The 13,940-nt window shown below is 36.6% G+C and overlaps 1 protein-coding gene across 1 annotated transcript in view; it reads right to left on the reverse strand.

The window, feature by feature from the left end:
- The window catches only part of KAT6A (lysine acetyltransferase 6A), a 112,546-nt gene that overhangs the window by 55,885 nt on the left and 42,721 nt on the right, over positions 1-13,940 (reverse strand). The window contains exon 2 of the mRNA XM_021681561.2: positions 117-225. Coding sequence (XP_021537236.1) covers positions 117-225 — 109 coding nt within the window. The remainder of the gene's footprint in view (positions 1-116; positions 226-13,940) is intronic.

The raw sequence follows: 13,940 nt of genomic DNA on the forward strand, positions 1-13,940 counted from the left end.
AAACCAGAATCAAATTAAAGTATTAGTTTTATAAGGATCAAGGATACCATCTCAGTTAAATGCACCTCCCTCTTGGCTGACAGCACATGTCAGAAGGAATCCAGGGGATTACATACCACTGTTACCACAGTCGGCACAGGAGATGAGTTCCTCTGGCTTCTTTTCTCGGTTTTGTTCTTTTGTACCAAGACAGAAACTACAGATGGGGATTGGTTCAGCAACGGGCTATAAAGAAAAAACAATTCACTCAGGTACGAGTAGTTTTTTTTAGTATTAATACAAAGACATTAAAATTACAGTTTTAAATTCCTATGAAAGTTATATGTAACTTTAAGACAGCTGTATCACTCTCCTAAATCTCCAACTAAGTAAGGGAATATTTACAAAGCCTGCTTTGGCTGGACCTTTACAACCAGTCCTTGTAGTGACAACTTTGGTCCAAAAAATCATATCTCAATTGGTCACTTAAAAACTAAATGACACAGTATGGATTAAACAAAGCAAATCCTTCACCGAAGATTGAAGAAATTCAACTGAACTAAGTGTAAGAAATCACAGTCTCAGTCCTTAAAAAGTTATGTCATGTGGGACAAGTGACAAATGTACAGAAATAAGCACCACATAAGGTGGCAGACGTTAAGTGCTAGAAGAGACAAACAGTAAGTGCTCTGTACAAATGAGAAAGAAATTTCAGTTGCGGTTTGGAGGAGAAGGGTTGAAAGAAGAAGATAACATGTATTAAGTACTAGTACTATGCTATGGGATCTTAACAAGTTTGTCCAAGGACAATAGATAATAATTGTTAAAAATGCGTTTAAACCTAGGTTTCTATGTTCCTCTACAGCACTGCCCCTGTCCCTCTAGCCCATAGGATGGAGAGAAAGGCAGTACAAGTGGTATAAACAAAATGAACTTAGGTGTGCAGATTGCTAAAGCCAGTACTTAAAGGGTCCAGTTTCTGTGATAAGTGTAGGGGTGCGGGTACGTCAGTTTGTGAAGATTGTCACTGAATGTCTTATAGGGAAGTTGCACTTCATCCCACAGGAAGAGAAGAACAATAGAAGGCTACTGAATCAAGAGATAATCACCTATATTTGAGGGAAAAAAAAAAAATCCAGTAGCAATATCAAAGACAAATGGGGGAAAAACCTAAAGGTAACTAGAACATTTAAACAATGACTACAATAGTCTGGTGAAGACAAGATAAGAACCTGAACCAAAAAAAAAAAAAAAGGAACAGAAAACAATAGCTATGGACTTAGAAATCAACTAGTTATGGAAGTTAACAGAAAACGAAACGAGTTAAGTATGACTGACTTAATGAAAAGATGGTGTGAATGGTTAGGTCATTTTCAAGAAGAAAATCAGGAGAAAAAGAGATGCTGAGTTTGATATTAGATGTGTTTAGCTGGAGGCACTCTCAGTCAAATCTCAACCATTTATATGGGACAGAGATATAAAGCCCTCAAGATTCTTTGAGTCTACTGGAGAGAACAGATTAAATGTCTGTCAGTACTATGACAGAAGTGTTACAATGAGAAACAACGGAGGAAGGGAATCAAGTAGGAGAAAGGGCTGTCAGGGGAAGGTTTCCCAGACTTAAGTTCTTCTGGAGTTCTTAAGTTCTTAAGTTCTTCAGGGAGACCACCTGATGGGGGCGTTCAAACAAAATACAGAATCAGTTTTAGGAGGAGGGGGATGAGCTTTAGTTTGGGACTTATTGAGCATAATATGCCTATGGAGCATCCATGTAGCAATGCCCATGGACTTTATGATACAGGGATCTGAAGTTCAAGAGAAAGGTTAGTCTGGAAATAAAACTCTAGAAATCATATACCTACAAAATGGCATTAAGATCTTCAAAGTTGATGAGTTCTCCCATGGAGAACAGGGAGAAAGAAGAAACCTAAAGTCAGAATACCAATATAAAGTGGCTGTTAGAGGAAACAGCTTGGGAAGGAAATTGATTAGTGAGACAGTTGGATGGTACATTAGTAATGTCCAACACAAGCAAATCAATAGTATTCCTTAGCGAAGAGATTAAATGAGAGATGAACAGCTGGAAGTTGTCTTAATAATTCTGACTCTGGTAAAGACGGCCACACCCTCGCCTTTTACTAACTAGAATTTAAATAAAAATTTGGGGGAAAAAAGGAATATGAAAAAGAACAGGCGAGTAAAGTCAGGAAAGACTTCACTGTGAAGTAGAAACTGCAAGTAAGTAAGCTCTCAGTGAACAGTCAAGTCACTGAATGGAAGCTATTAATAGCATATTTAACTAACAAATAAATGGCTTATATCCAAAATATACAAAGAACTCTCACATGTCAGTATGGAGAAGACAGACAGCTAGGCAAAAAACTTCAACAGGCACTTCAAAACAGCAAACATGTGAATAGTATATAAATGGCCAATGAACATAAGATACTCAACCTCATTAGCCATCAAGGAAGCAGATCTCCAAGAATGGGTAGAATTCGAAAGACTGGCAATAGTAAGTGTTGATAAGAAAGTAGGACAACAGAACTCTTACACTGCTGACAAGACTATAAATTGACAAAACTACTCTGAAAACTATTTGACATTATCTACTAAATTTAAACACAGGCGTATCAAATGACCCAGCACTTCCACTCCTTGCTATATATCCACCAAATGAAGTACACACACACATGTACAATAAAACATACACAAACGTGATCAGAACAGTATTCATAAAATTTACTGAAACAAAAATTACCCAAATAACCAGCAATGGGTGCACAGATAAATTGTGCTATATCCATACAGGAGAGTATTAAACAGTAATGAAAATAAACAAATTACAGTCAACAACTTGTATTACTATCACAAACAATACTGAATGAGAGAATAGACATGGAAGAATAATACTGCATCATTTTATTTATATAAAGTTCAAAAACAGTTCTACATTGCTGTAAGTCAAGACAGCAGTTAACCTTTAGAGAGAAAAGAAGAGGTAGTGAATTGGAAAGGGACTTCTGAGGTGCTGGTAATGTTCTTTTTCTTGACCTGGATGGTGGTTTCATGGAAGTTAATAATATTTACGGTACATATTTACAATCTGTGTACTTTTCTGTATGTTTATTTTAATTAGAGAGTTATCAAACTTAAACTAATGAACATCTATAGAGTAGGACAATGTTACCTTTGGAATATTCTGAAAGAAATACCAACGGTGATTTAGACATTGGAGTTTGGAACTTAGAAGAATAGGCTAGAGAGATTTAAAAGACAGCAACATGCTAACTGACAGCACCCAGTGAGAAGAAGGAGTGAAGTTGTAGTAAAGGACAGAGAACAAGGGGAAGAGAGTGGAGAAGTGAGATAAAGTCTAAGACAGAAGAATATCAACATTTAGAAGCATGGGTGGGTGGGTGGGTGGGGAGAAACAAGAAAGGACCAGTCTGAGGGAAAACAGAACCAAGAGGAAGTGATGGCACAAGAATTACAAGAAGCAGAGAGAGGGCGCCTGGGTGGCTCAGATGGTTAAGCGTCTGCCTTCAGCTCAGGTCATGATCCCAGCGTCCTGGGATTGAGTCCCGCATCGGGCTCCCTGCTCCTTGGGAGCCTGCTTCTCCCTCTGCCTCTCTCTCTCTCTCATGAATAAATAAAATCTTTATTAAAAAAAAAAAAAAAAGAAGCAGAGAGCAACCAACGATCAATGTTGGGAAAATAAAATATCTACTGGATTGTACAACTAAGAAATAGTTGGAAATGTCACTAATAGTGAGTCTTTTTCAGTGACAGGATAAGAACTAAATTCATTGGAACCAACAAACTGCCATAAAGGGACAGAGAGCAGACAGGAGATAGCTTTAAAAAATGGCAATGGATTTTGATGTGTTCTATGTATTTAAGATGAGAAAGACTAAACCTAATTAAATGTGGAAGAGAAGACACACATGGTCAAAGAGATTCAAGAAACAAGAAATAACAGGAATATATAATAAGGCTTAAAGCTGCACTGTTCAATATGGTGAACACTAAAACATGAGGCTCTTTAAGTCTGAAATAAATATAATTCCTCAGTCGCACTAGCTACATTTCAAGTACTCAACATTCACATGTGGCCAGTGATTATGATATTGGACAGCACAAATACAGAACAATTCCATCATTACAGAAAGTTCTACTGGATAACACTGGTTTTGGAAAAAAGGATGAATTTTAAAGCAAGGATAAAGGGACTTTATAGTATAGGATGATGTACTTGCATATTGTTTATAGGTGAGATGGTGGGAAAAGGGAAATGTTGAGGGTGCTCATTTCTCACAGCCTCATTATTTCTGGAAAATAGGAAATTAAAAAATCACCTGCCAGAAGTGGGGCAGGAATTGGACAGATACAGCAGGAGACAGTGAAAGCTGACTGAGAAAACTGACAGGTGAGATTGGCTGGGTCCAAGAACAAAGATAATGAAAACAACCCTCCTATCAAAATGGAAGGTGGACAAACATTTTTCAGGCAAGATAGAATCAGAAAAATATGTATTAACAGAGAATAAATTCAAAATAGAAGAGAGAAAAGGCGATGGAGTCCCTGCAAAAAGGCCTCCATCTCTTCACTAAAATAGAAGACAATCTCACTTGCTTAAACAGAATTAGATAGGTATGGGTTTGGGCATTTACAGAGAGCAAAAAAAGTTTGGAAGTCTCTGTGTGGAAGATGAAAGAGAATCAATTAGTGATGGAAAATAAAACTGTCAATCAGCCCTAACCACACAGCTAAGATCGGAAAGTTCAATTTGTAGTATTTCCAACCAAAATGATTATACAACTTTCCTTAACACGTCGAAGCCTTGGACTGACAAAATCAGAGAGCTGTAGATTAAGGAGACAAGCCAAAGTGTAAAGTCTACTACAATGCAAATACAAACATAGCTGACCTTTGAACAACACAGGTTTGAACTACCCAGGTCCATTTATAAGCAGATTTTTTTTACAGTATACTACTGCAAGTGTATTTTATCTTCCCTATGATTTTCTTATGTTTCTCTAGTTTATTATAAGAATACAGCATATAATACATATAACATAAAATATGTATTGACTGTTTATGTTATTAGTAAGGTTTCAGGTCAACAACGGTAGGCTATTTAGTGAAGTTCTGCAGAGCCTACTACACAGAGGTCAGAGTGCTGCGTTGTTCAAGAAGGGTCAACTAAAATGGTTGGCCACAAAGTTGAGGTTGAACATCATAAGCAGAAGGGGGCTTACAAAAAGTATTTGAAGTTAAGGTACCAAGGGAATCCTGATGAACTGAAAATAAAGGTCCAGTAGGAAGTAAAAGGATTGAAGACTGGGGTCTACAGGGAAACTTTAGAATTTGTGATTTCCTAAGTATAAAGTCCTAGCTAATAAAGGAAACTTCAAATCGCAAATGTGAATGAATTCTTTAATATTTAGTAGGCACTATTCTAGACATTTGAGGGAAGAGTGGTGAAAAGGCAGCTAAAACCCCAATTTTCATAGAGTTTACACTCTAGCTGACTATAGAAAAAAGTAAAATTAAAGATAATAAAATTAGGAAGTCAAGAAGCTGGGAAAGCATTATTTTAGAAGAATCATATAAATGTGTTCAAGTCAGTAAAAATGATGATTGAGCCCCAAAATAGGAAAGTTTTACAAAAACTCTTCCGAAGTTTTAGAGAAAACATTGGTAAATGACAGATACCTACCCCCAAAGCACGTACTTTAAAAAAAAGTAGAGATCATGGTATTAGTAGATGGGAAGAACTTGATGTCAGAAGAATTTGTTAGTAAAGGAACAAAAATCATCTTAGAGGCAGTGAAGACCAAGGAATGTGTTAATTCTTCTTCTTGGGTCTCTCCCCACCCCACCCTCTTTTTAAAATAGGGTATGAAAATGGAAAAGTAGCTCTACTAGTAGGATATGGACATAATTCAATGTAATGACCTACTAGTGCTAAACTAGTGGTACCACTTTCACAAGTAAGTACATTATATTACTTCAGCATTCTGATTAAAAAAGGAACAAGTTGGGGGGTGCCTTGATGGCTCAGTCAGTTAAGCATCTGGTCATGATCTCAGGGTCATGGGACAGAGCCCCACACTGGGCTCCACACTCAGCAGGGAGTCCGCTTAAGATTCTCTCTCTCCTCCCTCTGCCCCTCCCCCCAATAAATAAATCTTTAAAAAAAAAAAAAAGGAACAAGTTGTGTTCAGATAAAGAATCCCGTGTAGGGTGTTATATGCAAACAATGAATCATGGGACACTACATCAAAAACTAATGATGTAATGCATGGTGATTAACATAACATCATCATCATAATCATCATCATCATCATCATCATCATCATAAAAAGAATCCCGTGTAACCTGCAGCTGTGGTGGAGATGGAGAAGCCTACATTATAACAAGAAGCTAAAGAGCAGGGGTGCCTGGGTGGCTCAGTCGGTTAAGCATCTGCCCTCCACTCAGGTCATTATCCCAGGATCATGGATGAGCCCCGCATCAGGCTCCCTGCTGGGTGGGAGCCTGCTTCTCCCTCTCTCTCTGCCCTTTGCTCCCCTTGCTTGTGCTCTGTCAAATAAATAAATAAAATCTTAAAAAAACAAACTAGTATCTTGAAAAAAAAAGCTAAAGGGCAGAGCAGGAACAGTAGTATACTTCAAACTCAGTTACCATAAATAACATACATTAGTAATAGCAAAGTACTTGCTTAATCCGCTGCTACTTTCAGGGATAGATTAGATCACACTTGAGGGGGGGGGACACCTGGGTGGCTCAATCGTTAAGCATCTGCCTTTGGCTCAGGTCATGATCCCAGTGTCCTGGGACTGAGCCCTGCATCAGGCTCCCTGCTCCACGGGAGGCCTGCTTCTCCCTCTCCCACTCCCCTTGAGTGTGTTCCCTCTCTCACTGTGTCTCTCTCTGTTAAATAAATAAATCTTAAAAAAAAAAAAAAAGGAGATCACACTTAAGGGAGCAAACATACAGGATGAAGAGAAAGTCTGAAAAACAAATTGTTGTTATTCTCCAGCATAGGAAATGCAGTCTTCAAAAATTAAAACTATGTAGCAACCTGTCTTCAAATATGTGTCTTTATCACCTAGAACTAAAATAAAGTTCCCAATGGCAGAAAATGTTATTTAAAATCATACCTAAGAAATCCTTAGCAAAACTGTCCCTATATGTTCCTGTATATTCCCTGTAACATTACTGCTGTTAATATTTTTACATATGATCAGTGCTTCATATTACTAGATTTTTTCTATCCCAAAACAAAATAACTAAGGTCATTTAAATCTGTTCATTAAAGTCGGTGAGGGTAGCAATTTAGAAAAACTGGCTGCCTCCTTACCTTAGAGCTGAGCTGCGCAGAGTCTAACTCAATTACTCTAATACTTATCAAATGACCACAGTCTTAGACCTTGCCTACTTACTATACAATTTGCTGACTGTTCTCAGTAATGACAACCTTACCCAAGTTTAAACAGTATTGATTTTTTTTTTAAGTTTTTATTTAAATTTCAGATAGTTAACATACAGTGTAATATTAGTTTCAGGTGTACAATTTAGTGATTCAGTATTGATAGTTACAGTGTGAAAATCAGACAGGCTGAAAAGATATTTGCTAAGTCAAATACAGACTTTGGTCCAAACAGACTCAAATTACATAGAGTAAGTTTTTAGGAACACAGGGCACTGCAGGTATAATTTCCTTAACTTAAACATTTCACACTGAAGATATTTACTCTTTGGCATCATAGAACCAAGCACAAAAATGATAAAATTTTCAGCTAACAAAACAAAAATGAATCCACAGAGAAATACTACTACTGGCAATGATTATATCTTGATAATTTCAGGGTATTTTTTAAAGTGTAATTTGGGAAGGAATAGTAATACTTTGAGGATTAGTCATTTTAGCAGATAAGATTACAAGCCCAAAAAAGTGACTTAAATAAATCATCTAGCTTACAATATAAATCTACAAGTTTTTCTTTGATCAAACAGCACCGCTAACCAATAATTCTGTGATTTGTTTTAGAATATGCCTAAATATTGTTTAGTGCATAAAAAATTACAACTCCAGATCATTCTCATTCCCAAAATACTAATGAGCAGGAAAGTAAGTCAGAAAGAGCTAAAACTACATTGGGTTCACTGTAAGGTTTGAACCTGAAACGTACTGGGGTGATTTTAGGATAGTGAAGAGACATTCGTAACATTTTCCAAGTGAAACTCTACAAGCTGGTTTCAATTTTTCTGTATCACAAAGATATAATAACAACTGATAACTTATGAATACAGTTTTTAAAAACCTGTGTAGAGATATGCAACATGCCATACAATCACTGTTCCCGGACCTGTCCAAGCACAGTCTTATAGCTTACTGTTTTCCTATCTATATAAAGTGAACCTGTTCCTACAGCTAATAAAACTTTTAAAGTTTGTAGCAAATGACTTTACACACCATTAAACACAGCAGCCAGAGTGAAACTGTTAAAAGGTAAATCAGAGCATGTCACTCAGCTGCCCCAAACCCTCCATCCAGACCAGTGGTTTTCACCCTAGATTAAATGCCAAATGAACTACAAGGCCCCATGTGATCTGCACCCCTACATATAAATACACAATTACCTCTCTGACCCATCTTCTGTTGCTCTCTCCCTCTTACATTCTACTCTAGCTTCCTTGCTTGCTGCTTCTTTAAAAGTCAGACGTTCCAATCACAGGGCCTTTGCATTTGCTTTCCCTCTCTCTGCAATGCTCTTCCCTAGACCCTTCCAATCTTTAATCAAAAGTCCCCTTCTCAGTAAGGCTTCCCTTGACCACTGCATCAAACATTTCAAAACAACTCACCAATGACAATAATTTATATCCCCCTTCCCTGCTTTATTTCTTCCCCTTAACCCTTTTCACTAACCTATTGTGTGTGTATATATATATCTTATTTGTCCCCCACTAAATATAAACTCTATGAAGATTCTGCTTTCCATCTGTTTGTTCAGGACTATATTCCTAGTACTGTGAACAGTATTAGGACCTTGTAAGAATAGTGCATAAGATATAGTATGCATCCAGTAAGTATTCAATACCTTAATTAAATTACCTTGTAGAATAGAAAAATACTATCTTAGAACAATGAGTTCACAGAAGCCTGATAAAGATGTGTGTGCATCTTAATAATATATAAATGCTCTACTGTTTACAAAGCAATCTCACACAGTAATTTCATGGACTCAATAACTAAATTAAGATTTCTGCCATAGCAACCCACTTCCATTCAATTTCTCCAAAGTAGGGGGGAGACTTGTGGTAGCAGGCACTTAAACTGTACCTTGTGTCATCTGTTGCCTTTAGGGTGCCTTAAGCACCATGCTGAGATCTCCATAATAATCACCAGATGGCAGCATTGAGGCAAATACATAGTAAATGCTGTGATAAGTAAACAGTTCAGTAGCATTTGACTTGGGCTTTTGGAAATAACTTTTAAAACCAAAACAGCAAAAATTTTGCCAATGATCTCTGCTATAAGATTTATACTATGAAAGGAAAGAATTTTTAGACACAATCATTTAGAATATCTTAAATATTTCTGTAGAATCTGAGACATTCCAATCTGAAAGTCCAAATTTTCCCCCAAAGACTTGTCTTTAATTTTTTTGAAACCATTATCCACTTGTCATTGTCTCCATTTTCTAATATCTTCTGAGGAACTCAAATCCATCTTCTTGTCTCTGTTCTTAAACACTGACATAAAGAATAGTCAAGAATCTGTTTTGTTAAAAAAAAAAAAGTTTTGTTCTATGTAATTATTTCTAGTTCTCTCAAGACTGAACTGAATGATAAGTTCTAGAATTTATGACCACCAGAATTTTCAAAGGAAAAAACTGCACACTTAAACTTAGACTTACGACTTCAGGAACCTCTAAGAAATCATTTCATAAACTATCAGGCAATAAAGATGTGTGATTTTTTAAAAGCTACAAATTTTCTCGAGTTTTATGGCCACTGGAAATTACTGAGACAAATTAACATAGCTAATATTAAGAGTATGAAAGTACATAACTCATATAAGACTCTCTAACACCCAAAGATGCACTAAGCAATAACGGTCATTCATTCTTCCTTAGACTTAAATACAAAGTATCCATAAAGAATTATAAAAACATATTAAGAGCTTATGTTCATCTATAATTACTGCAACTCATTTTTTAAAAAATCAAGTAGTATAACACAAAGGACAAATATATATAACTCCACTTATATGAGGAACCTAGAGTAGTTAAATGCATACAGGCTGAATGCAGAATAGAGGTTACCAGAAGCTGGAAGAAAGGGAAGAATGGGGAAGTTATTCCTTAATGAGTACATACTTTGAGATGATGAAAAAGTTCTGGGAATGGATAGTGGTAATGGTTTCAAAGCACTGTGAATATACTTAATGCCACTGAATTATACACTAAAAAAAAATGTTTAGAATGGTAAATTCTGTTATTGTTACAATAAAAAACTGAACTAAAAAATTAAGTGGTATAAAAAAATTAAGTGGTATGTTTCAGTCTCACAGATCACATGACTTAAGCAATAGGTCAAAACTCACACAGTGAGAAGCAACTACTTCTAATTTGTCTTCATTTTTTTTTTTTTTAAGATTTTATTTGAGAGAGAGAGCACAAGCAGGGGAGTGGGAGAAGCAGGCTCCCTGCCAAGCAGGGAGCCCCAATGCGGGGCTCGATCCTAGGACCCTGGGATCATGACCTGAGCCGAAGGCAGCCGCTTAACCAACTGAGCCACCCAGGCACCCCTAATTTGTCTTCATCTTTTTTTTTTTTTTTAAAGATTTTATTTATTTATTTGAGACAGAGAGAATGAGAGAGACAGAGAGCACATGAGAGGGGGGAGGGTCAGAGGGAGAAGCAGGCTCCCTGCCGAGCAGGGAGCCCGATGCGGGACTTGATCCTGGGACTCCAGGATCATGACCTGAGCCGAAGGCAGTCGCTTAACCAACTGAGCCACCCAGGCGCCCTAATTTGTCTTCATCTTAAAAACCTGTATCTTTTAAGGCAGCCGCTTAACCAACTGAGCCACCCAGGCACCCCTAATTTGTCTTCATCTTAAAAACCTGTATCTTTTAACTGTTCCTGTGGAACCCTTTATTATGTTAATCTTGACTGTAGTAATTAATTAGACTTAGAAATACAGTTTCTTTTTTTTTTTTTTTTAAGACTTTATTTATTTATTTGAGAGAGAGTGAGTGAGCACGAGAGGGGGGAGCGGGAGAGGGAGAAGCAGACTCCCCGCTGAGCAGGGAGCCCGATGCGGGACTCGATCCCGGGACTCCAGGATCATGACCTGAGCTGAAGGCAGTCGCCCAACCAACTGAGCCACCCAGGCGCCCTAGAAATACAGTTTCAATCCCCCTCAAATGAAAGAAGTTTTAATTACTAATCACAAATTCTGGCTACTGAAATTAAATGTTAGCCATTTTATTCTCACTGTACCCACATCAAAGTTGGTTTCATCTTTTAATCTCATTACATAAAAATAGCTCACCCTTATACCTTAATATATTTCTTGTAAGACAAGTCTAACAATTAAAATCTATATCTATCAAGCACTGGTCAGTCACAAACTAAAACCTTTCTGACTGGTAAGTATCTGATCCAGCCAGGTTACCCTGCATGAAACACCATAAGCTCCTATCAAATCTACCCACCTAACTCACTTCCTTACTTTTCTTCAAGCTACCTCCTTGCCTACCTTTGAATTCTTCTAGTGGTTCCAAAGTATTTGTTTATCCTCCCCCTTTCTTCTCACGCCATTACAATCAAGTAAAGTAAATTTAACTGCAAGTTCATTTTCCTCAATGGATATTTATTTCATAGAACCTGTAACCTAAATAATTTTCAGCTGAGATATCATTTACTAGTTGATAATATCTACTGCTGAAATACTCTATTATGTATAATAAAGCTAAAATAATGGCTCTATTGTACATAATAAATACCCAAAGGATAAAGAGGAGGTAAGTTTCAGCTTAGGAAGGAGAAAATTATTCTTAGGCATGGTATAGTGAAAGAAATCAAAATGATGCTCAATGGCTGAGCACAAGGAAAACAAATATTAGGTTATCAAAATACCATCCAAAGTATAAGAAGTCTGGTAGATATTACCAGTTTGTTAATAAGCATTGTAACAGAACATAAAAATGTGATAAGATAAAAAAGCAGCAGTACTGACATTTTCAAAGCACTTATAAATGTCAGTAAATACAAAATAAAACCCACACAAAATAATTAGAAAACAATTAAATACTATTCACATTATCTACTTACACACCAAAAAATTCAAAAGTAAGTCTTTTGGCGAGGATATCTACACAATTATTTCTGATATAATAAGGGAAACAAACGGGCGCACAGAACTCACTTTAGGAAACTAATGGTTTGTTGGAACGTACTTGTACTTTGTTGAGAAAGCTGAACATTCTAATAGTGTTCTCTTCTCGTCAGGCAAGCCCTCCTTTTGGTTTTACCCAGTTCTTCATGTCTTCACTACTAACGGCCTTGGATGAATTCCTGCTCCTCCCAAATCCTTTCTGACAGTTTAGAATTTAGTTTTTCTTGATCTTTTCCAAAAGACGGAGCTAGGTAAGCAGAAATCACCCTCAACCTCTTACTTCTTAAGTGCATCTTGCACACTGTATGTACTAAAGCATTTATTGAAATTAAAATACAATAAAATCATGCTTAACTCTAAAAAGGTTTATCAATAAAATCATGCTTAACTCTAAAAAGGTTTATCAATTCTTACTCAAAGCTTCTCCTCCGAGATTCAATAATCTTCAGAGGCACTGGCCTTGGGTAGGATTTAACCTCTTTAAATTTGTCAGCACCCCATGCACTATCAAGCACTCCATGGTTGCTTATTAAACGTTTTGTAGATCATCTTTTCCTCAAAAGTATAGAGTAAAAAATACATATAATAATAAAACAATATGAATGGCCTGGAAAAGAGTCTATTTTCTGTTATTAATAGTCTACAATAAGGTAACCTTGTATAATTTTAATATGTTCCAACATAACCCAGTAGCCATTACAAAGTTTTAATAGGTACTAAAGTGAATTTTTATTCTGATGAGTTCATTCAATGACTTGTACAATTAGACACAAGATTATTGGTGAAATAAGTTAATGATATAATTAGATCAGTAATGATCAATTTCAGCTTTTACCATGTATGCAGACTACTGTAAATTTAAATGAGAAAGCAATCATCTGTCAAGATACTGTAACAATTTTCTCTTTCCTAATCAGAGGTAACATCAAAAATAACAATGTGCATATCTGCTGAGCTTAAATTCTATGCTAAGAAACTGTAGAGTTATCTTTCCTTCACATATTCATCAGTTCTTTGAAAGCTCCACTTTCTGTTTGTCAGTGATATATCATTCTCTTCATTCATCTAAATAAGATAACTGCCAAGTTATCACTGCTTCTCCTTTCCTTTGTGGTCCTTTACTTTCTATTTTAGTTTGTTTTATATCCCTATGGCTCTTCCCTAATTCAGAGTCACATCACCATATACAATCTTCTACAAGGACTGACTCTTTGTAGTCTTTCTTTGATTTTTTTTTCCCTGCACATTGCTTCCAGACTAATCCCCATAAAACACTGCTTTTGCAATCTAGTTACCATCCTGGCTCAAACCTTACACCACATACTCCAAATGCCAACTCCTATAGCTTGGTATTCACTTACTTCCAACACACACACACACACACACACACACACACACACACACACACACACACACACACACACACACACACACACACACTCTACTTTTCTCACACTTTCACTACTCCCAATCTATTCACTTGTCTCAGAGATCACACTTTATGCTTTTTCTCCAGGTAATTGCACCCTGTCCCTCAAAGTCCT

The sequence above is a fragment of the Neomonachus schauinslandi genome, chromosome 2 (genome assembly GCF_002201575.2).
Source record: "Neomonachus schauinslandi chromosome 2, ASM220157v2, whole genome shotgun sequence".
Taxonomy (NCBI): Eukaryota; Metazoa; Chordata; class Mammalia; order Carnivora; family Phocidae; genus Neomonachus; species Neomonachus schauinslandi.